Source organism: Accipiter gentilis, chromosome 4, assembly GCF_929443795.1.
Source record: "Accipiter gentilis chromosome 4, bAccGen1.1, whole genome shotgun sequence".
Taxonomy (NCBI): Eukaryota; Metazoa; Chordata; class Aves; order Accipitriformes; family Accipitridae; genus Astur; species Astur gentilis.
This window is the reverse complement of record NC_064883.1, coordinates 2,207,995-2,235,483: the sequence shown is the minus strand read 5'-3', so window position 1 is coordinate 2,235,483 and position 27,489 is coordinate 2,207,995. Positions and strand designations below refer to the sequence as shown.

General features: G+C 40.0%; 1 protein-coding gene across 2 annotated transcripts in view; it reads right to left on the bottom strand.

The window, feature by feature from the left end:
• Window positions 1–27,489, bottom strand: part of GADL1 (glutamate decarboxylase like 1) — a 98,841-nt gene that overhangs the window by 26,126 nt on the left and 45,226 nt on the right. For both annotated transcript variants that reach the window (XM_049798556.1, XM_049798555.1), the window contains exons 12-14: window positions 20,195–20,394; window positions 15,782–15,833; window positions 12,596–12,685 (exon numbers count right to left, since the gene is read on the bottom strand). In XM_049798556.1, coding sequence (XP_049654513.1) covers window positions 12,596–12,685; window positions 15,782–15,833; window positions 20,195–20,394 — 342 coding nt within the window. The remainder of the gene's footprint in view (window positions 1–12,595; window positions 12,686–15,781; window positions 15,834–20,194; window positions 20,395–27,489) is intronic.

The following is a 27,489-nucleotide window of genomic DNA, read 5'->3' as shown; positions in this document are numbered from 1 at the left end:
GAATTTATCCCCTGTGCAAACCACAGAGCACCGAGTCCACAAAAGCCTTCTGTGACTGCTGTTTTCCTGAGACAAGACTATACATCCTTCCCATACCCACACAATACCACCTGTGCAGCCCCAGGGTTGCAAATTATTGCGTTCTCATCACCAAGGGACCAGTTAGGATCCTTCACAGAGCCCCCAGGGCTTCTCATATGAAAGGAGTAAATTCAGAGCTGGCATGCAGACCAGCTTCACAGGCCCAGAGAACATGTTCAGTGCCCCTATGGGACCGTTCTGCAGACACCCAGCACAGAAAAGAGATAGCTGTGAGTTGAGTGTACTGAAGACACTCTGAAATGCTAATGCCTCTGAATGATTGTTTTTTCTCATTTCACAGAAAATTAGGAGGGGGAAGGGGAAGAAAAGGAAGTTCATTGTTCCTCCAAACACCAGACAAAATAATTTAAGCCAGTGCATTAAAATATAATTACCATTTGTTACAAAAAGAAAATGATGGGGGGAGGAGACAGCTTTTATTCAGGTAAAAACTGAGCACAGAAGGAAGCTTCTAGTGACCTCAAGACTCAAGTACTTCGACATTCCCAGGATGCTTCAATTATTGAGTTCCCCTGTGATGTATATTGGGTTTCATTTTGGTCCACAGGCTATTAAACATGATCTATGACACTTTCAGAAAAGCTGTAGTTTGGAGTTCAGCCTGTAACTCAAACTTTTTTTTTCTTCCGTCATTGGTTATTAACGTGCATATGGCACTGAGAGAGCATAATGACAGGGTGCACAGAGATGCAGGAGCACAGTGCTGCTTTATAAGAACATAGTCAATAGGGTCAACTAGAACTAAATTAACTGTGTTGAGTGTCTTCAAACTCTGCTTTCTTATTAAAAGCAGTTCTCTTCACAGGCAGGCACAAAAGGCCATTTAAAAGATTAGTCAATATGTTCTAACTCCAAAATGAAGCAAAGGAAAGGAAGAGTAATTAGTCCTATTTAAGCAGAGGAAAATATATGCTGTTTGGGCAACCAACCACTACACAGTCAGGAATCTGGACGCACCAGCTGAAACCAACAAAATACATCAGGAGTACAGCAATTTGCCATGGCTCAGAATGGAAAATATTTGACTGTAAATAGCCTAAAAATGCATACTGTATTTTTGTCAAAGAATAAGCTAAAGATTTAGAGGTCACCATTTATTGGAAAGCGTATCTTTGTGAGGAATAAGGTTGTGTTTGCTTCTGTAGGGTTGTGGGTTTGTTTGGGGTTTTTTCCCTAAAAGTAGCCAAAGACTATTAAGATAGCAAAAATGTTGACTATGTGTAAGAGAAACAGGAAGATGCAGACAATAGAGGCTGGACAAATGGGCTGACAAGAACCTCATGAAGTTCAAAGGGAAATGCCAAATCCTGGACCTGGGGAGGAACAACCCCATGCACCAATAAATGCTGGGGGCCACCCAGATGGAAAGCAGCTTGGCAGAAAGAATGTAGTGGGGCTGGTGGACACCAAGTTGAACATGAGCCAGTAATGTGTCCTTGCCACAAAGAAGGCTAGCGTAACCCAGGCTGCATTTCGCAAAGCACTGCCAGCAGGTGAGGGGAGGTGGTCCTTCCCCTCTACTCGGCACTGGTGAGGCCTCACCTGGAGTACTGTGTCCAGCCCTGCGCTCCCCAGTGCAAGAGAGACATGGACATACTGGAGAGAGTGTAATGAAGGGCCATGAAAACTATTAAGGGACTGGAGCATCTCTCCTATGAGGAAAAGCTGAGAGAGCTCGGACTGTTCAGCCTAGACAAGAGAAGGTTCGGGGGGGGGGGTTATGAATGTATACAAACACCCCAAGGGAGGGTGCAAAGAGGACAGAGCCGGGCTCTTTCCAGTGGTGTCCAGTGACAGGACAAGAGGCAATGGGAACAAACTGAAATACAGGAGGTTCCCTCTAAAGATCAGGAAACACTTTCACCCTGAGGGTGACCGAGCACTGGCACAGGCTGCCCAGGGAGGTTGTGGAGTCTCCATCCTTGGAGATATTCAAAAGCCACCTGGACATGGTCCTGGGCAACCAGCTCTAGGTGGCCCTGCTTGAGCAGGGGGATTGGACAGGACGTTCAGAGGTCCCTTGCAACCACAACTGTTCTGCAATTCTGTTAACAAGTTTTTCTAAGAATCCAGTAACTTCCATAAAACTATGCCTTATTCCATTCTCTCCCTTTTCAATAATAATTTTCTTTTACATGATCCCAATATGTAAAAACATAATCATATACATGTGTATGCATGAGCACACACACACATTTACATTCAAAAAGCGCACACAATTCTAAAAAGCCCCACACTGTTGCATTACAAAATATTAAATTTTTCATTTCTATAGCAGTAACGAACAAAAATGCAATACTGTTCTGTGTGGCAACAGAACTCTATGTAAGAAATGCCTATTTTTATAATGCTGGGAATGCCTATAATCAGGAAACAGAAATACAGATGATAAACTCTTACATCCATGCCTTTTTTTCCTTATTTTCTTTATCTGTAAAATATTGATAATTCACCATTAATTTACCTGCCTTTCAAATATTAAAGCAGGGTTCACTAGTGGGACAGATTCAATGTAAATTCCCTTTGGCTTCCTATACTCTGAAAATAGTTTAATGCTTGCTTTTAAAAAATGTCATAGAGTTGACTTAGCTTCCAGATTAGGTGTTTTTGACTATTAGCATAAGGACAGGCTAATAATAACAGAAAATGTTAAATTATTCTTTGTTCCTGTGTACACAGAAACGATCATTATTTTTCTTTTCTACCTTGGTCACTCGTAGTAGAATATACCATTCCAATGCTTCAGTTTTACCCTAGCATAATCCTTTAATCAAGATGAGCATTATCTCCAAATTAGGAGCACTTAGATTTCAATTCTTCACAAACACAGACAGAATGATTTTCTGAGGTATGTCACGAACTGCCTACCTAATTTCTATGAACCATGCTACTTCCACATAATCCCCCCAAAAATTCACTTTTCTGGAAAAGAAACAGGGTTTAATTTTACCCCTTGGTCCTTCTACAATCTGCAAGATTCACAACAATGGATGCAAAATGTCCACTGCTCTGGGTAACATGCTATACCTATTTGAAAGCCATACAAATTAAAGAGTACTGTCTTTGTTCACGTAGAAATAGCAAACAGGTCTTATACAGCGCTTAGCATCCTTTAGTCAATTGGATCTGTGGCAATAAAGTGGAGAATGCAGTCCCACTGAATCGCCACAGCCTTTGTTTCTGTGATCTTTCAGTTAGAAAATAAGGCTTTTTAGATGCTTCCGATATGTAAACAGAAGAATTTATTATGTCTGAAGCTTTTCACAATGCAAAGGTTTAAAATCAGCTTGTTTGCTTTCTATATCTGAACTGAAAGCTAGAATGACCCTCAGGTTTTAGTAAGGCAGTATCCAAAATTTTTAAGGCATTGGACAAATGGAACCTATGCTGCCTCTGTAAGCAGGGAGTTCGTTTAGTGGTGAACGGGCTGAAATCCAGTTGGCAGCGGGTCACAAATGGTGTTCCCCAGGGCTCGGTATTGGGCCCTGTTCTGCTTAATATCTTTATTGATGATTTGGATGAGGAGATTGAGTGCACCCTCAGCAAGTTTGCAGATGACACCAAGTTGGGAGGCAGGGTCAATCTGCTTGAGGGTAGGGAGGCTCTACAGAGAGATCTGGACAGGCTGGATCGATGGGCTGAGGCCAATCGTATTAAGTTCAATAAGGCTAAGTGCTGGGTCCTGCACTTCGGTCATGGCAACCCCATGCAGCGCTACGGGCTTGGGGAAGAGTGGCTGGAAAGCTGCCTGGCAGAGAAAGACCTGGGTGTGCTGGTTGACAGCCGGCTGAATATGATCCAGCAGTGTGCCCAGGTGGGCAAGAAGGCCAATCGCATCCTGGCCTGTATCAGAAATAGTGTGGCCAGCAGGAGCAGGGAGGTGGTTGTTCCCCTGTACTCGGCACTGGTGAGGCCGCACCTCGAGTACTGTGTTCAGTTTTGGGCCCCTCACTACAGGAAAGACATTGAGGTGCTGGAGTGTGTCCAGAGAAAGGCAACCAAGCTGGTGAGGGGCCTGGAGCATAAGTCTTACGAGGAGTGGCTGAGGGAACTGGGATTGTTTAGTCTAGAAAAGAGGAGGCTGAGGGGAGACCTTATCGCTCTCTACAACTACCTGAAAGGGGGCCGTAGTGAGGCAGGTTCTGGTCTCTTCTGTCAGGTGGCTGGAGATAGGACAAGAGGAAATGACCTCAAGTTGAAGCAAGGGAGGTTTAGGTTAAATATTAGGAAAAAATTTTTTACTGAGAGGGTTGTCAAACATTGGAATGGGCTGCCCAGGTAAGTGGTTGAGTCGCCATCCCTGGAGATATTCAAAAAGCGAGTGGACAGGGCACTTCAGGACCTGGTTTAGTGGGCATGGTTAATGGTTGGACTCAATGATCTTGAAGATCTTTTCCAACCTAAAATGATTCTATGATTCTACATCTACACAAAACATACTCCACTATCATAGGTGATTTGCTTGGGTGCTGACAGAACAGGCATGTTAACTAACTAGTCCTTGTGAGATAGTTTCTAACCTGAATTAAGTACCATACTTACATGTGGCCATATCGCTCCTAGTACCTAAGCTAGCTAAGGTACCTTCACAAAGCATTACATACTGTGATGAAAATACATCTTGCATTGATCTTCCTGGAAGGTTTGGTCCTTTACATTGAGTCTGTCAGTCTCTCATGATTTTATTTCCTCACAATATTTTTCTCCACTTTTTCTAGCCCCCCCAGCTTCATTTCATGCCATTATGTGTATTACCACATAGAGAAATAATTGGACCTTCCATCATCCTTAAAAGGATTTCAGATAAAAAACAACTAGTGTGAAACCTACTTCACCTCTGGACATCTGAGCAATCTTGCTCCGCAGGTGGCTTGGGGAAGTTGAAATCCTTGTTCAGCCCAAATGCAACATATGGAGCTGCAGCAGACTCCCTCCCCACAGCTTCAATCATTTCTGTAGGCTGAGCACTAGGGATCAATAGACCTCAGTCCCCAGTGGGCCTTGAATATGCACGCTCAATGTTAAGTCTCTGACAAAAGTTGCCCTGAACTCCAATCTAGTAAACCATACATCAGCAAAGCCATTTGGGTTTCTTCTCTTTGTTCCAAGAATTGAAGGGTAGTTTTAGCAGCTGTGTAACAGTGCTCTTACAGTAGAGATGTTTGGCTGCCAGACATGTTATCATTGCTGAATGGGTTGTAAATATCATCAGTTCCAAGTATCACCTGATATTACAAGTCTGGGAAGGGACTGAGGGGTAGAACAGAAATAGTCAACTATCCAAAGGACCGAACTTAGATGGTTAAAATGAAGTGGAAGGTTATTTAGTGATGTTGATTCTTGCCCATTTGCCTCAATTGAAACAGCACCACCGACTCCCAAAAAGTAAAGATTTCTGCATAAATAGGACTGCTTCTAAATAGAGCCCAACTAGTACTACCCACTCATGAAAAGCCAGTCTGGAAGAGGGGCAGAGAGCTAGAACAGAAATCTCTACAATTGCCATATCATGAATTACTGAAATACCACAACTATTATAGAAAGCATAGGCTGGAAGCAGTTCATGTCTTTGCCTTGTCTTATCACATCTACTTTAGGTTACAATACAGTCATACAAATATACCTCCTTTCTATTCCCATACACACATCTGATATGCCAGTCATCCCATGAAAGAGCAAGCGTGAGATCAGGTCAGTCTCACAAACCATTATATGTGGCTGAAAGTTAAGCAGGTGTACAACCCCACTGATGTAAAATATATACTGAAGTGTGGCTAGCACCTGGGTCTAATGCCAAGGTGGGATGGACTGCATCAAGGTAAAATGCATTGATCCCTACTCCTGATGGAGACTTTAATAGTGAATTTGGCCCCTTGGTCTAGCATTACTACTTCAGTACTCATGCAAGAATAAATAGAACAGAACAAAAACATAAATTCCAGCTATGTCCAGTTATGCAGTCAGAAACCAAAGTATTCTATTTTGAATTAACTTTTTTAAAAAGACATGTTATTTTTGTGTTCTTACAACTCAAATCTATGGAGGAGACATTTAAAACAAAGTCATGCTAAATATCTTTTTTAATTAACAGCTACAGCCCACTTTTCTACTGATAAGTTATATAAAACTGCAGGGGAAAAAAAACATATTAAAAGGGAAATTGTACAAATCCCTCATTAACAAGTTACTGAAACACTGCTATATTTTTTTTCTGCTATTATATTACACTGTACTGTTCCTTCTTATTTATCAGAGCTCAGATCTCTCTTCTTAACAATAACAGCCATTTATATGCAGCTAAACTACAAAGACCTCATTCATCTGCTGCTGTATATTATGTACTATTAGTTGCAAAATAAGAGATGTTGTTACCTTAACAAGTGACTGCTCATTTTAATATTAAATTTCTGAGCATCATCCTCTGCTGAGGAATGGTCACACTACAGCATAAGTCCTGGTTATTATTGTATTACTCATTTTGTGATTTCAGGCCTTATTGTGTCCCTGTGCCCTAGGGTCCTTGCCTGCAGCCCTGCCTCCACCAGACCTCCTGCTCTCACCTCTACAAGAATGCTCTTTTTCTGCCACTCTTGAACACAATACTGAGAATTCAGCTGGGCCCATTGAATTAGGAGGAGATTTTGCAGCTCCTCCCTCCAGCAGCCTGTAAAATAGAGGCCTAAAACAGCACACAGCATGCTGAGGATTTAGTGTTGGGTTCTTCTTACTTGTGTTTATGAACTAAAGCAGCCGAGCTAGGATCTTGGCACCCCTAAGGTTCCCCTCCTGAATAATGAAGAACAACAAGTTTTTCCCAAGGGTGCTTCTAACTGTAGGCTGCCCAAGTCATGATCTGGGAGTTCCCCTTCTTCTCCTTGTTAAAGATGGAGGGAAACTGTGCCAACTCCTCAAGTAGCTTCCTTGGGTAACTGCCTCAAGTTACATAGGATTGATCTGAAGCTTCTGTTGACCCTGAGGATTTCCCTGACAAACCAAATTTCTTCAGACAACCCCTTTGGATGTCCCCATCTGATTCATTGAAATGACAATCCATCCCCCCGGAAGGTCTTTCTTTTAGACCTGCCAAAGCAATCTCTTTCATTTGTAGATTTTTGTTTCTTGAAGTCCACAACAGATTTGTAGGTTGCTTTAAGAGAAAGCATAAAGGTTGAGGGATGGCACCATCTCTTAACAATCCTCACATGTTGGCAAAAAAACACCCAGAAATTGACCCACTCTTTTTCCTTCCATTCTTTTTCAAAGGTATTTCTACATGATTACATTATTTCAATGTAACAAGAAAGCAGATGGGATCACAAACAATTAGATCGACATACAATATTCACAAGTGACTGATGAACAGCTCCAGATCTGTCAGTCACAATGATTTAGCCAATCTAACTCCCATATATTTCTGTGTAAATCTTACCATTGATTTTCCTGTCGTTTGATGTGGCCCTCCACAGAAACTAGTGTCAAACAGAGCTAGATGCTAGAGTCAGTAGGCTACTTGTTACCATAAAAATTACTCATGTAAGCAAAGTTCACAGAAAGAGGTCTCTACCATTGCTCTTCAAACACACACAATAAAACATTGTTTAATTGTGTTCTCGTTCAAGGGTAAGAAAAACTCAACGTATAGTACACAAGGATGCCAGGCATTCAAGTAACAACATTTTGCACACAACTCCCAAGTGGGGATCCCATGCAGTGACATGTTGGGGACCTTTCTTGTGCATAACCCTGGGCTTGCCGCATTTAATGTTCTGGTTTTAATCTATGTCATTTTTCTCTTGTTCTTCCAAAATATAGAGGGCAAACATTATTAATATAACCAATTGGAGGTCTTGTTTTCCTTTCCCATTCAAACCTCGTACCAGAGCCAATAGATATTTTGAATACATAAAGAATACTGAATCAGGTCCTTGATTAGTGTTTGATTTATACCACAAAGACCACAAGATTCAGAGGTTGCCAAGGCAACACCACTTCAACCTCCTTACATTTCAGCTTTGATATGAAACCTCTCATTATATAAATGTATCACAACACCAGTCAGCATGACAGGCTATTTTACAAATATGCCTTCACAGAGCAGACAGCTATATTCTTCTCTTAAATAGGGGGGGAAAGGCAGGAATAAGGTTACCTTTTACTAAGTAGGAGAGGGGAGGGGCAAAAATGGCATTCCAAGTTATATAGGCTTTAGTATGAAATTGTATCCTGAGCCTTCTAATACAGCCAATAAATTTTGTATTATTTGGCCAAAAATCCACAAAAGGGCAGGAAGCAAACAAAACAAAAAAACCCTAAACACACCACACAGTAGAGTCTGAGCCTGAGATGCTAAAATTTTGAGCAACTGGAACTAACAACTGCATATAAAAGCTTTACTGAACCATTGGAATCTGATACTCCAGCATACGCTTAGAACTACACTCCAGGCAAAGTCTAGTAAAGCATGAAAGACCTATCAGGAATCTACTGACACTTTAACCCCAATTTTGAGGTCTAAAGTGGTACTAAGCAATATACTACTAGCCTTCTTTACTGAGTAGCATTCAATATGCAGTAGTCTACCTACAGTTACGCTCCAGGATCCTTCAGCAAAGCCAGGCTCCTGCAGGAGGAGGGCTCTGTTAAAGATGATTACTTCTGTGTCTCCTTAGTTTTCTAGACCACTCCGAGTTTGAGCAGACTACAAGCTGATCCAGAATGCACAAGGCATGGCTGGCTGGGTTAGCAACAGGATGGCAATAGTTCCAGATGCATCCCTCCAAATGCTTCCCTGTGCTCTAGCACCCTCTGTGCTGCCAGGAGGCTTTCCAGAGACATTATTACTAACAATCAGCTAATTCTGCATCATCTAGAAACACTTCAGCATAAGCTGAGAAAGATGACTTTTCTAAAGAGAAGATTGTTACAAGTAAGAATATGTATAGATAGTTGTGGTTATGGAAAAAAAAAAAAAGAAAATTGGAATGGTCTAGGTTTAAATTTTTTAGTTCTCTCACTTTTATTTCTGGCTTGTAATTTCCAGGTACACTTTTCTGACTGTGACCCTGTGACATACTGACCATCCGCAGCAGTACAAAAAGTAAATCCAATGGTGTGTCACAAGAGGAAGAGGAGCAAATACAGTACTAGCAAAGCTAGGAGGCACATACAGTACTAGCAAAGCAACTGCTCCTTCATCCTGTCAATTATGTCCGTTCCAGGTCAGACACAACTGCCCCCGGTTTGCAATGACAATGTAATACCACTTACAAATATTTCTAGTTGAATGTAACAGCAGCTCCCCAATTACCCCAGTGTGCCCGTTTCTATGGTTGCTGCAAGAAGAAATCCCTCTTCACTTACTTGTGAAGAATGTCACTGAAAAAGGTTCCTTTACAGGTTAGGCTATCTGCTATGCCCTCCACATACTGCAAAATGTTCAGGGCGTGGACTATCTTGGACCACCCAACTGCATGCAAAGCCTTGCTGTACTGTCTATAGAACCAGTTTCACTACGGCGCCAATTCCTGCTGTAATCCCAAAAGATGAAAGTGTTGCAAGACTGTAGATGTGCACAGAATTCCCAGTTTCACTAGGTAATGGAGTAATGTACCACTCATGCTCCTCTCTACTTCCCTACCACCATGTTGTTTCTTTTTCCCTAAAGCATTCAGGTGATGAGTCAAATAACCAACTAGTGGCTGTCCCAAATCCTTCAGGCCACTCTTTCTTATCACCTTTCTGGTTTGCATGTTGGGGACTCTGAAGAGGGCAAATTTTATTCCTAAAGTCCAAGGCCCCCAAACTTAAAACAAACAGCCTATCACACACACACTAGGAAAAAAAAATAGGTTCCTGAGAGACACAGTTTATGTAGGACAGCTGGAAGACTGACATCAGAATCAGCTATCACTCTGCAATCCAGTCAGCCCTAACACATTTCCACATAAAGTGGGCCATGGAAGCTGAAGAAGAGCCAGTACAGCAGAATACCTTCAGGGTTATTTTGCATAGGACTATGCAAATTCTTCACAAAGCTGAAGACTTGAGATCAGAGCTATTTGCTTATCAACTTTCACCAGCACTAAAACTCACGTAACTAACCGTAGAAGACAGCATGTTATGCTGAACAATATTGCTGAACAAGCAGTTGAATAAAATCAATTACTTAAGGGATTTTTAAGCCATACATTTCCTTAATTATTGTCAGATATGCAGGTCAACAAAAAGGAAGATTGATTTCTGGATAAACAGAATAACTGTGATGTTAAAATGTTGTGTGAAAATACAAATTGTAAATTAAACCATTTTAATGATCACTTTAGTGGAATGATGGGAATATTCAGGAAACACTTGCAGTCAAGAAAATATACACATCCCCATCTGCCCATCAATGGCATAATGCAACAACCTCTTCAGTCTTCATCTTCTTATCACTTACACCTTGCTGATCAGGATGCATTCCTGCTTGCCCAGCCATATATTTGTACTGATTAATGTAATAGTAATATAATGACTATGCTGTTTGCATCAATGTTAGAACAAATTGACATTAGCTGGAAAAGTCAAGTCAGTCTTATCTTTTGTGACCCAGTGCTGTCATCTCATCTGCTCACTGATGCATGTTGTGTGCCAAAATGGCCCTCAACATCCAAAAAGCAAAGTAACCCCAGACCTGTCCCTGTAGAGAATCACGGAGGTGAAATAATGTTTTAGTTGTCTAACAGGCTCATTTCTGTAGTGTCCAAGAACTTCACAGCAGTGCCTAAAGCAACGCAACTAACAATCACCATTTGTTGTTTCCTCCAAGACAGAAATTTGTGCCATTCAGTGCCTTGCTTTGCTAGGGAGTTTTGGTCTGTTTTGTGGTAGATTTTTTTTCAGGCTTTTGTGGGGACGAGGGAAATAGGTTCTGGTTTATGATTTTGGTTTATTAATGCTTCATCAGAGGAGGCGTAGGAATCAAGAAAATGTCACCTTGCCCATGAAAAGAGTAGTTGAGATCTGCAGTGGTGCTCAGTTCTTGGGAAAAATTGCACACAAACTGCTTTCCAAGTTCTCTCCCACAAAACACCAGCTAGAAAATCTGCATTTCCAGCATCAGTTTATCTATACCAGTATATATACCAGTATATACCAGGCATCTATTCCCCACCCTGACTGGAAGCACCATAGAGCAGCAGAGCAAAAGAACCACTAAGTTACACTCAATAACCCACGGACAACATACATGCTTAAAGCCATTCATTGGGCTTCATCCCTTCCCTCCTCAGTCCCTTCCATAGCGTACATAAACCAAAAGATGGCAGTTGCAGCATTATTTCTTTTATGCCTTCCCATTGCTCCTTTCCAAATCCTCACTCCTCCACGGGTAGAGGAGCTGTTATACAGCTCTGTGTGTGTGTGTATACATTTATACACACACATAGGCCTTCCACTCTAACAAGAGGAGGGGAAGCACCATATGAAAGGATCATAACTCATCCATGCTTTGTGAAAGCATGGTAAATACAAAGCCCTTGTATCCACACTGTGGCTACGCATGGCTTTGTACTGTGAAAGTTAAATATACTTTCCAAAACAATACAGACAGGGTTAAGGAAGACCTCACCCCTAAAGACACCAGCATCCAGCATAAACTGAAAGCAATTCCTGTGAAAGTAAAGCTGCTGAAAGGAGAGCAGATGTTATAGAAAGTATGCATGTATATATAGTATGTATACCATATGCAAGCATGCATATGGTAAATACATCTATGTTCTAGTTCAAATTTCTAGTAGCAAATTCAAGGAAAGAATAAATGCAGAACACCAAAGCTGCTAGAGAGAGGAGCAAACAATGAATTAAATTCAATTCCTCACAGAATAGCTTATTCAGTAAAACATAATCCCACAGTGTCTACTGGCTTCTTAATTAAGTCTTAACTACTGATTCCCCACTAGCAACTTCAAAATTGTACTGCTGCTTTTTTCAAGATGTTCATGATTTTCTACCAGGATGGCAAAGAGTTACCAAAATGCTCACCAATGAAGTTTTTTCCCCATTGTATTCTTGTTGTCATTTATGGGTTGTTTAACATCAGAAATGCATTCTTAAGCACTTCCTCACTTGTCTTGCATTATCTATGATAATCTATGATAATGCAAGTTCCAAGGACAGCATTGTTAAGTGTCTGAAACAGGTAATGAATACTCACTCCGTCTAGACAAGAGATGCAGACAATACTGTTCCTCTTCTCTCAGTTCTGCCAGCTGCTAACAGCTTTGATAGTAAGCTGAATACTTGTAAATGCCTGCATCTCTTACATTAAGAAAAATATTAATTAGCTTTGTCTAAACAGAGAACAAACTTAAATCCTACCAAAATCTATTTAAGGATTAAATCCCCATTCTACTGATAGGTTAATGGTGAGCAAAGCCAAGGGCTATTTCACATTCTTATCTAGCATACAGATAAATGAGTAAACTACAGAGAACACTGCTTATGTGACACTCACCTGGTGTAGCTTCTGCCAAAATTCAGGTCCATCCTCCATTTTTCTTAAGCTTGGTGGAATGTACCAAAAGCAAACATTTGCATACTCCGGCTAAACAAGAGAACAAGTGATTTCTTATGAGATATAACAAAAGGGACAGGAACACATATTATATATAGCTTGTCAAAGAGTTCTATCTTTATTTGGGGGGGGGGAGGGGGGCTTTGAGTTTATATCCTTTTCATTAAAACTTCAATCTCCAACTAACCTCTTGTTTCCCTTTTTTGAAACTAGAAATAGTTTTCATATCATCCATTTCTCTTCCTGCTGCCAGCAAAAGGAAACCTGTTGGTGTTCCTTTTTAATTTCTTCTTCCTATATACATATTTAACATTGCTTTGCTCACTACAAATTTTGATTAGAAAAAAGTGTAAGAGAGGATAGAGAGGTAACTTACAGATTTAAAAATTGAAGCAACTTTAAAGAGAAGAATATATTTACTTTTTAGTGTTTTTCTTAAATGGAAATTTCCTATGATGCATTTTACACAAAACAAACTTAATTTTTGACACCATTTAACACTTGTACACCTAGTCATTTTTCTGCTGAACGCTGCTTATCTCCTTTTATATCATACAGCACACTACACAGTGCTGGAGTTAATGTTGGTTTTCTCAATTTCCACATTTTATAAGAATCTCAGGACCCCTTGCAGGGTACATGCCATAGGCTGGATACATCTTGCCCAATATCTAAGCAGGCCTTTTGAGCAAAGACTGAGACTCCAGATCTCTGCTTCCCTCCAGAGAAATGTTGGCTTTAAACTCGGCAGAGAGTTACCTGCAAGACTCCCAACAAGAATGGCTGTTCACCATGTACCATAAAATAAGGCATTTTGTGCTTATGAGGTTTCTGTTTCATACGTGATTGAGAAAAAGTTCCCAGCAGACCAGTCCAGGGCCTCTCTACAGTTCCTGCTAATTCGGAACATTTTTTTATTTTTTTTTCATGTACAGATAGCAATAGCACGAGGAATAGATGTGCCTTTAAATCCCATCCAACACTACCCATAAAACCACTCAGTCAAACTTGACCTACATTATTTGCAACACAGTATGTAACTGGGGTCTACATTATAACATGGATTATAAACTCACACACCCCTCTTCCCCTCCCACATGCCATCCTCATTAGTACTGGTTGAAAGGAAAAAAAAAATTGAAGTTAAAAGGGAGCTTAGTGGCTGGGTCACACCATCTCTTTGTGCCACTGTGAACATGGCTGCTATCACAATCCCAGGAAGTTTCCTGAACGAGGAGAGCCCACCAGCTGAAACATGTTCTTTCATGAAAGGGCACTGAGAACGGCTCATATCATTTTCTGCCTCGCTTCAAAGAATGCATTAAATACAATTTAATCATCAAGAAGAATATCATTGTCAGCAGGAACAGAGCTGCAAACCTGCCACCTGCTGCCACTGAATGAAATAAAGCTCAGCTCTTAAAGTCCCATTTCTTTCCCCAAAGAGCATGCATTGAGTATACACATAAACACAGACTCTGAAAAGGCAGCAGCTTCTTCATGAGCACAAGCACTAGCTCGCTGTTACAGGGTTTATTTTAAAACTATTTAAAATCAGATGGCAGGAGTAGACAGATGGCATATATTACCATATTGCTTATATTGCCTTCTTGATTATCTCAGTTTCCTTTCACACATCAAATACATCATCCCCCTCTGAAAATACCATTCATCCTAGAAAAACTTAACTACCCCCATGCTTCACTCTATTTCTGGTTATCTTGTCACAGCTCTTATCCAAGCAGGTAAGCAATTATACCACAGAAGAGTTCAAGATGACTCAAGCGCAAGTGGCATTTCCAGGCCATAGAGCGGTTCTTGTTGCAGGACTTTCCTCACTGCATGTATCAGAGGATCATCTTCCTGAGCTTCTTGTCCAAAGTCCAACTTCCTTTCAGAAAGGGCTCACATAACTGGGCCTAGCTGCCTCCCAGCAGTTTTTCTTTGAATTCTCACTGCTTGTCCCCCTGCACCCCTGAAAACCTTTTCTTACCCCTTGCTCAATTTCCTTCTCATAGCCCATACTATAGCACTCCCTCCAATCCCACTTTTAATCTGAGTGTCCTGTTCCTGCAGGAACTGAATAGCAGCCTCTGCTCTCACCAACAGCTTTCACATGTACAGTAGATCTGGGCTCTCTGCTAAGCTCTACAATAAATGGAGAGCTTTTAATAGACTTGCCACTTTAGGAACCCCAGAATGTGCTGCTGGCCCAAAATTCTTTAATCCATGTAAATTTTCCCAGTATGCACTTTGAAATTAGCAGTTTTCAGAGTTAAAGGGAAAAGTTTATATTATATGAATAGTATAAAACATTTTTTATATTTCATATTTCTTCTAGCCTAACCTGGAATGCTCATGGCATCAGCGAGTGTAAAGCAAATCTGCATCGTTTTGGTTTGCTGGTCTCCATGTATGGCACTTACTTGGTTCCCCTTCCTCCACCATGTGGTCTCTTCCTCCCCACACTACATACCCAGCTGTCTTTCACACACACACTTACACACACAGTTTCAACAATGCAGGTTTTTCTAAAAAGACAGGTCTTTGCAACATCCCCAGCACCTTAGTCTTATTAACCAAAGAGCTGAGGATAAGTGGAAAAACAGCGCTTTAATTCTGCCCCCTTTACTCACTCTCCCCCAAGCAAGATCACCAATAGATAATAAGTTGACAGATTCAGCAAAGATGAATGAAAAACACTATGTTTGTGTAGTTTGGGGGAAGATTGGTGTAGAAACAGAATTAAGGAAAAAAACCATGGACTTTAATCACAAAAAGTCCATTTTTAGGAGCAAAATATTCTTCCATCCAGCACACAGTCTTACCCTTAAGTCTGGCAAGCACTGCTTTTCTGTAGCCAGACTTTTCACTTTCACAGAGAAGAGCTCCATCTATACCCCCTGAGGCAATACAGGCCCAGAAGCTAGGAAAATAGGTAGAGTAATGGTAGGGAATACAGAGCATGTTACATGTGTTCAATCATATCTATGTATCTCCAATACATAAACTTATTATATTATATACTTCAAATACATATAGGCAATTGGCTAAAAAGAACAAAATCAAACAATAGATACACACAACCCCCCCCAATAACAACAGTTCAGTACCATTTTCACTTACCTCCAAAAGAAGCTGGAACCCCTCTCTTTTCTTAATTTCCTCCACTAGGTATCTGTAATTAAAAATGCAGGGTTTTAAAGCATAGAAGAAAATAATACATACAGACAACAACAACAAAGGTCTTGAACATGTACACACTTTTTTTTTCCTCCTCTTCCTTTTTCTTCTTTTCATTTTTTTTTTACCCTCCCTAAAGAAACCAGAGTTAAACCTCATCTCTACCTGCTGTGAAAATGCAGTAGCTATCAGTTCCTGAAAACAAATGAAGGCTACAGCCAGCCAAGGAGCACTGAGGAGAGCCCAAATTCTGTCCCCAGGCAGAGATTTTCAGTGGAGCCACATGACACAATTGATCCTGTTTGCATCAGGCTGTGAACTTTCAGAATGCAAATTTCCATTGATGTTGCTCTCTACAATTAATTCCTCCACCTCTTTTTCTCAAGTGATGATGCTGTGCTGCCACGCTATTTCATGGTCAGCCTGATATCTCTTACACTACTACTGTCACCGGACCTCTTCGTTTAGCCCAGAATTTAAAAGTTTCCACATATGTCAAGGCCAGCAGTTTTCCTAGTACTGTCCTTATTCCACACTGTACACAACAGTGCACATTTCCATTCAGTGAGCCACTGATGATGCACAATAATCCCTGGGCATCCTATGCTAACAATGCATTGAAATAAGTATTTCTTTTCTCTTTCACCTGTCAGTATGAAAAACACAGAAACCTTCAATAGGAAGATGGATTTGAATCAAAACTTTGGATCCAAACAGCTTCAATTTATAGAAGTTTTTTAAAACATGACCTCAACTTTGCCATGGCATACATCACACAGGAATTCTGAAGCAAAGAGGACACTGTGACATAGCTGGGACCTCTCTTATTCCCCCCCTTCCAAAGCGTTCCCAAGGAGAACTCCAAAGAAATCACCTCAAATTCACACAGCTTTTCCACTTCAATAGAATTTTAGTCCTCTACACAAAGATTTTGCTGTCTAACAGTAAAAAAACTGAGACAGTTGACTACTCATTGTGTACAAATCTGTTCTTTTGTTGCATTTATTTGGCATTTTCCTGCCCATGGCTGCATTACTGGTCATGACACAAATAATTATTTTATCCACTACTTGAGGAAGAAGAATACCGTCAGAATAACGCCCCTTGGTCCTATCCACATGCCTGAAACCCGCCCCCACAGGGACACCTCTAGCACAGTTGTATCTGAAATGCCTGCTATTCTGCAGAAACAGGTTGGCTAGGGAGCCAGTAAACAATACCCTAGATGGTGTATGTTTTTCAAAACAGAGCATGGGGAGTTGTCATGCTGTTTATCATTAACAAGTATCATGCGTGTGACTCATTACCTCTTAGCACACATCCCTGCAAAATGATTGCTGTGGTAGAGTGCCAGTTCCCACGACACGCAGCTCTGAGTTGCGCCGCACTGTGCACTGTTGAGATGCTTCCTCTCACTATAACAAGTTGAGGTTCTGGGTCTTTTCTGCCATGACCTTTTAGATCCTACTGTGTGCATTTCTTTGTTACCTGGCTATTAATGCCAACACTACTGTTTAGGCTGAAAGAGAGGCATGCTGAAAGGTAAATAGGAGACTAGATATCATGTGAGCATGTTGGGAGGAACTTGTTTCTGTAGGGGAATTGTCTTAAGTAAAAACAAGCTCAGTGCTTTTGTCCTGTTGATGAGAAGATACTTGTCTGTGCCATAAAACCAACATTCAGCAAAATCAGCAGGCTATTCACAAGACAGTGGCTCTCCATTTTTTTTTTTTTTTTGCTTTAATTAAATCTTGAAAAAGAAACCTACTTATGACCACCTTTCCTCTGACAGTTCCCCCCCCCTTTTTTTTTTCAAGTCTTAAATTGTTAAAAGCTATTTTACAATGCTTAATACCCTTCCCTCTTATCACAAGTGCCTTTTTTTTTTTATGTCACCATCTGACATAGGATATCTGATGTCGGTCAAGCTCACAACACTGTTAATCACATCCTTAACTACATTGCCAATAGCCTAAGAAGGCAGCCATTAGAAAATCCATCACCCATGACTTATCTTGCCAGGACCATTTGATGGCAGTGAAGCAATTTGCTCTGTGCATCTTTCCACAGTTGACAGTGGTATTTTATTATCGTGTCATGGTTGCAGAATGTCAGAAGGGCTTCAGTCTCAGTGAGGACTGGAGTGCACAGAGAAGTGGTATTTGCTATGATTAAGCCTTGCAGAAAATGAGGGGTGGAGATCTGCAGTGAAAGTAGACATATGTCTACTAAGAGTGGGTGTCAGAAGAGGAATCCAGCAGAAAAACTGCAAAGATGCTGAAGCATAAAATGCAGAGCTGATTATAGTTGTATTCTAAAAGCAGTTAACTTTTATTTTCTTTTTAGTGTACTTCATAAAGCAATATCCCTGCATCAAAAATAATTGGGAAAAAAACAACCAGCAAAAAATTTTCTGAAGTGATCAGCAGGATGCTCTACTGTAGGTATTTTAAAAATAAGCCTTTCCAAATAGGTAGCATCACAATGTTCCTGGGATATCTAATACACTGAAAATATGATTTATCTCCAGAACAAGAAGAAATTAATGGAATAGCCAATAAGCCAAGTTTGATGCAACAGAAATACGTGCTTGCCATTACCCTAAACCCTTGGCAGCTCTGCCTGGCCATGGGGGGGGGGAAAGTAATCTTGCTGTTAAATTCAATAGTCACTGGACTAGTTCCAGAATTAATCCAGCTCTGTGTTCAGATATGCTGAAATACTGTCTTTGCAACATCAAAGTAACACCTACTGTAACAAATCAGAAGAAAGGCTGCACAGCTGTTGAGTAGGTAGGAAGCCTGGCATAGTGCCCATGTCCATGCAAACCCAAGGTAGCAATGCAGCTACTGTAAAGAATATACTTCATCACATAATGACCAAGAATTAAATTTCTTAAAAAAAAAAAAAAAAAAAAAAAAAAAAAAAAGACAACCCAGTCACTCCTTGGAAATGCTACCAGCCGAATCCTAACATTCAAAGAAAATATTGATCCCAGAAAGGTCATTAATCACTACACTCTGTCAAATGACCTTGCCCAGTGACTTTGATAAGGCTCAATTCTCCTACTGATAGTGGAATGAATTACTCTGTAGAGACACAGAACAGTACAATGCTTTGGAAAAAAAACAAGGTGCAATTTAACAAGAAGATATTAAGGAACACTTAACCACCCAAACAATGAGTGGCTTTAAAGAAATAAAACAGAGAAAAAAGCCACAGCTCATCTGGGCTTTTCTAGTTTTGCTTCTTTCTAATCTACTCTGGGTTTAGGTCATGGGTATTTTTACCTTTTCTTTAAGTGACTTCATTAAACTGAGACTACTCCTTTAATTGTCACTGGAGTAAAGATTCAATTCTTTTCAACTTGGTAGTCCATATCAAAAATAAAACGGCAATATGATATTGGTGACTTTTTCAATATTAATGATTTGATTTATGGTAGCATATAGCTAGCCCACGAACTGGTGAAGATTTCACTGGGGTTTATCTTGTATAAATTCTGAACAAATATGATACTTCAGGTGAATTGTTTTTAATGGGCCATTATCTGATAGAAGAAATAATATTGAAATAAGAAGACAAAGCAACCTGTGTATGGAAGTTTCTTCCCAGAAACTGAGACATCACCATCACTTTAGAAAAAACTTCTAGCAATAATTTTGCAGAATTCACTTCTGAACCTCAGTTCTGCAAGACCAAAAACTTAGTAAAATTGAACAGGGCAGGCAAGGGGAAGATTGCAAGCAAAAGGTGTTTCAGTCCCTAACAGAACACACTGTAAGCATTAAGAACTTCAGCAAATTTGTGGAGAAAAAACAAGCAGTATCTCAGAACAATATGCCTTAACGTTAGGATGTAGTAGAGGTTTATTAACAGTGTCCTCATACGAATTTCCCCTCATCAGCTTTCTGCGTTTCCTCAGTCATGAGGAATGAAGTTAAGAGAAGAATGGTTAATTCACTTCTTGCTAGACACAGCTCAAGAGCCTGGCACATAGGGCTCCTTTTACAGTAACACCAGAACACAGTTATTAGTTAGAAGAGGGTGTATTGGCAAACCTGTCCTAAGTCTGGTTCAGATAACACAAATGTTAAACAACATAGATTGATAGTCGAATTTGGACTTCTATGTTTACCAAAACCTATGCTTATTGCCAAAAGTAATAGTTACTACTAAATATTGTAGCAAATGTAATAACACTCATTATTGCTATTAGTTTCTCCTATTATACACAAACAAAAGGAGAGGGGAAAAAAGTAACAATGTGGTCTGTTCCAGGATACAGAGTATCAGCAGTGTCAACATTTCAATCAATTAAACAGACCAGACATATTCAAAATTGTGAGGCAGTACCTAGCCAAAGCCAGTGCCCTGTTTACTCTCTCCTCAAGGCCTGTGGTTCCCAAGGCTTTCCACATCAGCCAGAATTTGAAGGCATCCGGACGCCTGCTGCACTGAATGGACTTGTCACCAGTGTCATAGCTGACATCGTAGAACTTGTCCTGCTGGAACAAGTATGCAGCCTTGGCAGAGTAACACTTCTTCAGGAGGCCCTATTAGAAACACAATAGAGACTTAGATTGCTGATTAGCATTTTCAAACCTTTTTATCTTCACAAGCCAAAGCCTTTTTTTCCTGTCTGTACCAACTGCTTAGTAAAACAGAACTGAATGTGCAGGAAACTATCCAAAGCTTATGGTGTAGTTTAAGAATCCTGGATGAACCTGAACCCAGTGAAGTCAGCGCTGACAACAAGGAAACTTCTTTTTATTATTATTTTCTTCATTAATGTCACTGTAGAGTTGCAGGTTGAAGAGGAATTCCAACTCAGATCTCACGAAACCATGGGATTGGGTGGGTACCACAGAAACAGTTGCCCAAAGACATACATAGGTGGTGGGAAAGAGGGAAGAGAAAGGAGAAGCTTGTGTCCACTGCTCCAGTCCATAGATTAGAAGAATAGCCCCTAAGAAGCTTTCTACATGTTCACAAATGGCTCAATCTATTCCTTCTCTGTCAAATAAAGAACTTTATAAATGGCACAGTTAGTTGTAGGTAGGGAAGATTTTTAGCCCCAAGTTAGCCCTTACCAGAAAACGGTCACTGAGGATTTAGCATAGGCTATCTGTTTGAGTGGAAACACCGCAAGGAGACTAGTACAACTTCAATTTTTGTCTCTTTTCACAGTTCAGATAATTTTAACATTTGAAAATAAACCTCAGAAAAGGTACCTTAGCATACCCTAATTAAGGTTTGTTAATGAAATTACTTTTATTCAACAATCTCCAGTCTCCAACTTCTGAGACGCTGTCTTGGCAGAGATGAGCAGCAGAAAACAGACAAAGATAAATGAGTAACATGGCAAGTTCCACCAAATAACAAAGCTGGGAAACAGAAAGGAGGCTGTCATAGGTTTAAAGGTGCAGCGGAAGAGAAGAGGCATAGGACTGGCCGTTGGCTGAAGAAAGAAATATCAAAGTACACTCTGTAATTCTATGAAGTAGAGAGAAGGGCTGGCAGAAAGCAGGTTACAAGAGCAGAGATGAGGGTGGCCCTACAAGGAGCCCAGGAGACAGAAAAGGTTGTAAATTTGTCAGTGATATTAAAAGTGGATAAGAAAAATAAACCACAGTCTATAAGATAATACCAGAATAGAAATTCAGATGAGGTTAAAAACATGGGTACAGCATCTAATTCAGACCTGCAAACATGTATTTAAGTGACAGTTGAACCAGAAGTCTTCCATGCAGAACAGACCAAGGAACAGAAGTGGACAGCATGACAGAAGTTGCTGAACAGTATCTCGAAGAGCACAATTCATTTTCCAATTCAACACCACTCTTCAGTTTGAACGAACTGAAAAAGCATTTCACATTTCATCCTTTTCTCTGCATCTGCTGCAAGTCTGATTTTAAAATGGCAGACAGTGTCTGACATCACTCTTAATCAAAGTGTCATATTCCTGTAACAGAGGTACAATTCTTGATCTACATTACAATACACTACTGATAACTTTGGAACTGGCAATAAAATAGAGAATAAAAGGTCAAGACAAAAAAATCCAAAGGAGAAATAATCCACTGGCATACACAGAATAAATCTCCCTCTCTCCTAGCCTTTTCAGTTCCCTCCATCAATACTAAAACCAAAGCAAACAAAAAAAACCAGCCTGCACACCTATTCATAGATCACAAAAGGAGAACACAACTAAAGGTTTCTCCACAACTTCTGTAGGGGTTTGCCAATCCCACTGTAATACCACTGGTTTGCAAAAAGGACAGCAAATTCAGTCTGAACTCTTTAGCCACAGGATCAGCACATTCAGCCTCGTGAAAAGAGTTTATGTGACACCTTGGGCAAAAAAAGGGGCAGCAGCTTCTCTCCCTCTGCAGTGATATTGTGCTGCTGCAGCACACGGTAGCCATAGCTGAAAAGCCAATGCTGGGTGCAGTTTTTTGCCATAGGATACTCACACCTGCTTTCCAACTTTCTCAGGAAAAGAAAGGCAAGAAGCTCACATTAGAAACCAAAGAAAAGTCAAGCACTGAAGCATGCGCCCTTTACAGTTTCTTTACAGCTCTCTGTTCTCTGGCTAGCAACTGCACAACAGGAACAGGAGTCTGTCAAGCCATTGTGCCATATTCATTTAGATCTCTGTACCATGATTTTCAGGGGAAATACAAGTTTACTAGACATGGTATTTTAAAAAAGAAAGAAAAAAAAAAGGCAGCAACATCTACAAATTTGATTGCTTTGTCTCTTACTGACTTTAAAATTCTGCAGTGTTTCTGCAGTGAGAGTATAGCAGGGTTGATCAATGTAGGACTATCTTCTGCCTTATCAGAATGTAGTACAGCTGCACAATAGAGGACATTACAGGATATTAGTTCCCCTCATGCCTGTTGTCTGAGAAAATAACTTTTGTTTGTCACAAGAAACCTAAACTCAGTTGGTAATATTAAAGAAAGACCAAGAAGTTCACCTAAGATCACAGTACAGCTGCAGAGTTTCATAGTTTAAAAACAAATGCTCTAGAGTGAAAACATAACAAGAACAAATAGTTCAATACCTCTGAGTGAACTCAAATTCCTAGCAACATATTTCATGTAAAAAAAAAAATTATGGGTACTGTCCTACTCTCCTGGTACATCTGAAGCTGACAAGACATGCTGGCTTGATGATCCTTTTTCATCTGCTTATCTTACTAATAATGCAACATGCTCAAGAAATCCTGCTGAAGATACTGCCTGCTGTCAATCTCCAGAGGCAAGTACAGGGACATCCTCCAGCACGTCACTAGAGCAGACAGGAAAAGAAAAAAAAACATGCTTTGTGAGAAAGAAAGAAACATGCCAGACCAATGCAAGAAGCAGGGTGGACCAGACCAGAAAGAGAAGGGAAGAGAAAGGGAATGTTGCAGAATAGAGTTTGGGCAGGGAAGACAACAGAAGAGGAAAAAAAATCCAAGATAAATGTTACGCTCAAGAAAGCAGTTACTCCTTGATTGCTGCTGTCTCAGAAAAACATGCTGAAGACAAAGTCATCTCAGTTTTCCTAGTCAAATGATGGAAAATTAGAAGAAAAAAGGATAAAAGTATGCTTTCTAACTCAACATTCTCAGTCCCAAGAATACCCCAACAGTTTTCCACACAGTAACTAAGCTGCTTCATCTGTTCAGAAGAATTGCAAAAATTTCATTAGAACTGCCCCATTTGACAAGTTTGAGATTATTTCTTCAGCATCTTTTATCCTTCTACCCTTTGTACAGAGACTAATGGTAGTGCTCTGCCTTATACTGGGGCTGTTAAAGTTTGGAAAATGGAAATACTATTTTTATGGAGGCTCCAGTCCACTACAAAGTTTGAAATAGCCTTTGGTTTTGATGAAGTTGTAATGTGTTCTAATTAATGGCAAATAAATGAATAATTATTGATACTGAAATCAAGTTATAAGAGCTCCAGTTTCATAATTCAAGATATTTTTCTCATTGAACACACTTATCTACAACAAGCCTTCTGCTGTCTTTCCATTTCCATTGCTAGTTAAAAGTGAATTTCAATTTCATTAACAAAACAGTTTTTTCCCCCCAAAACAAACATCTTCCTGATTTGCCTCATCTGAAGCAATAAGGATGCTTTTTGAAGGCATACTTTTGAAAGGCATATTTGAAAATTCTCAAAAGCAGTGCAGTGCAAAAAGCCATCCCTGTAATACATCTCAAAAAATGAGAAAGAGCTCTCAGTTGTACTAAGCCCACACAGAAAGCAATGGGAATAGAGTATTTGCTGCAACTGCCTTGGAAAGGAATCGGCGAAGTAGATACCTTTGTGATACTGCTAATAATGAGGAAGAGATGACACTGTAGATGGCTACTATGATCACCTCAATCAATTCTATTCTGTGCTCATTCTGGGATTTCATTAGCTACATTCTTTGAGACTTTATTTTTAACTAAGTGAAAAACTAAGTGAAAATTCTGCTCATTATCTAGAATTGATTGCTAATTACCTAACCTAGTGCTACACTCCAACAAGTCACAGAACTTCAGCATTGATGATAAACATTAGTTCTCTATATGGTGATAATATTCACATTTATATGCATTATAGCAAGGACAAATTAGAGTAGCTCTGTTGCCATAAAGGGTGTATGTAGAACCCAAGACTGATTCATAGCATTTTAAGAACATGTGAGAACAAAAGTTGACACTCATTGTTTTGAGAATATCAGTCCCTCTAGCTTTGTGTTTAAACAGTCACTGCAATTCACGCCACAGGAATACAAGTGTTTTCTGAGTAAGTCTATCTTATTATAGAAGTGATGAAATTTACCCAGGGCATGGCAGTGAAAAAGGGATAGCTGTGCATTTCCTGAGTGCTTTAAGCACTGAGGAACTGCTGTCATTGATCTGAGCTTTTACAGAGGATTAACCAACCTCTCTTTCCCTTTGGTGAAAACACTTCCCCCTTCTAAGCAAGTCAAACATTTGTTTCTCTTTTCGCTCTCTATCTTCTTTGGAAATCATTCCAATTTTGTTTCACTAAGGCTGGAAGATAGTCTTTTATCAGCATTTCACTGCAGTTTATCCTTTTTTTTTTTTCAATCTGTATAGGAAAATATTTAAGTACAATGTTTAATTCTAATAATCTAGCTGCAATGTCTTAAGCCTATTAACAGTGCTAAACCACATAGCTTTATTGATGCTATGTGGCAAAAACCCAACACAAATCAAACAAAACCAGTCACTATTACTTTTGCTAATGAGAAATTAGGGCGTTACAACTACCTCAGAAATGTGATTATTCTTTCTAAAGATTATCTTTTCATACATAAAGTAAAATACAAAGCTTGGGCTTGTTGAACTATCTATACTTTTGAAAAAAAAAAAAAGAAAGAAAAAGAGAGAGAGAAAGAAAAACTGAAGGGGATTATTTGTCCACTTATAATCACCTAACACTAATCCTGAGGTAGTCCACAGTTTCCAAATGGACATCAAAGCAAATGGGAAGACAGGCTAACAAAACTTCCTTAATCAGTCCTTCAAAGGGAACTAGGGCTTGATTCATAAATGGGACTTAACATCTATGTTTAACATTTTTCTGCTTTTATTTCTTGCAGAATTTACCACTTCAGAAACTACCTGAGGTTCCTCGAACATTCACTAGCAAAGCAATGTGTGCCAAACTCCTCCAGCTCCCACTGATGCATCCTAACCACAGCATGAAGGAATTATGTTAACATATAAATATGTGCTTCATCTGCAGCCATGGGTATTTATGTAATTTAGGAGCAGTGGAACAAGCTCCTAAGTGAGAAACCAATACATGTACTCTTCCCTTCTCTTACTGGTGTGCAGATACCATTTTTAGTGGGAAACTGGATTCAGCTGCCTGTTCTGCAAAAGGATCAAAGCAAAGCCTTTCTTCCAAAGTGTCTTAAATATGCATTTGATCTTTTTTTCTTAAGGATGTATATTCCAACACCTTCAAAAAGCTGATAAGGAACTACTCAAATTTGTATGCGTGTCTGTCTGCCTATAAAGACTGCACTGGCACATACACAAAACATCTAAGTGCCAATTTTCCAGGAATTAAACAGAGTAAAATGCTCTCTCCTCCCCATGCAGAGAAATCTTCTACTTTCCAGAAGACCTCTCACAGTACAACAGGATCTGATTGTATGATCAGTAATACTTGTGTTTTCACCCCTCAATGGCCTAGGATTCAGCTCTACAGGTACTTCCAGCACAACACTGCCTAGCTGTGATTTAGAAGTGGAATACAATTGCTCTACCAGACATTACACTCCAAGGAAGGAGAATGCAGAAAGGCTGCCAGAGACCTGCAGCTAGAACAGTGTTTGTAAAGTTACTATAAATGCCAGGGCAGCTAGGATATTTCATTCCTCTCCATTTCTTTCCTCTTTCTTCCTGAGAAATTTCCACTATGCAGCCCAAGTAGTCTAATCATTACCTGAGGCTATATCTATGTACTGGGTCTAATTAGTTAAAAATATAGCAGTGAATTCTTCCCAAGCCTGCAACTAAGACACCACATTAATCTTAGTCAATAACTTCATTCTGCTTGTTTTTTATCCTGGAATAAAGATAAAGTGATGGATGGGTAGTCCTGGAGTCTAATCCTTTTTAATCCCACATACTCTAGTTGAAGGAAATGAGGAAGCACGCTTCTCCTTGCTGTCCTGCCATGACTCAACCCTGACTTCGAGCAATGAGCTCCAAGAGAGCACTGATTAGCATCTATGCTCTTTGGTCCTCATCAGTTCTTACTACCAGAAGTTAGTAACCAATTACATGGATAGCTAACCACTAGCAGCTGAAAATAAACTATCAGCTCTTTTGACAGAGATTTATAAAAGTGATATACAAACCCTGGCCACAAAACAGTGATGCAAACCTCAGGGGGGCTCCATATCTTCAAGATGTTCAGTCATTCGTAACTATGAAGTAGAAGCTAAAACTCACCCATGATCGTGGACAATGGGCATAAGTTTTAGCAGGGTTGATTTTGAAATGGGACTTGAAATAATTGACCTCTTACTGGCTTCTTTATTAAGATAGAAGACTTCCACAAAGATGTAAGCAGGGACTTTTACCACATTGCAGACTCATCTCACTTTTGTGCCACCTGAGGTCAGAGCTCTGTTGTTTGCTTGTTAGACCTTTTAATTAGTCATGGCTTTTGGTAAGCCTAAATCACGCTGGTGATGAGGAAGAACTAGTAGAGGGAGGAAAGAAGGCTCACCACCTTTACCTGCATGTGCTCCAGCTCCTATCCCTCTCCTTTCCCACCCTGGTGCACCCATGTAAGAGGATGCAAAGAGGAGCTCAGTCTACTTCAAACAGAGATGCAGTACTGCTGCAGTCCCAATGAATCACAGCTATTCTGAGGACTTTGATGAGCTCAGTGTTTAAGTGCTGCAGACCTAGGTGACAAAATACTCAATTCTGAATGCAAATCATGTACAGAAGTTAACTAGCAAGGGCACCAGCTGCAAAATTTGGCCACTGGTGAGTACAGCAACTTGGATCAGTTTGACCCTGCTCTCTTATTCACCCTTTATTAATTTTGTGGTGAAATTCAAAATAATATAATTCAGCCTTGGTACTGCAGTGTAGTAAAACTGAC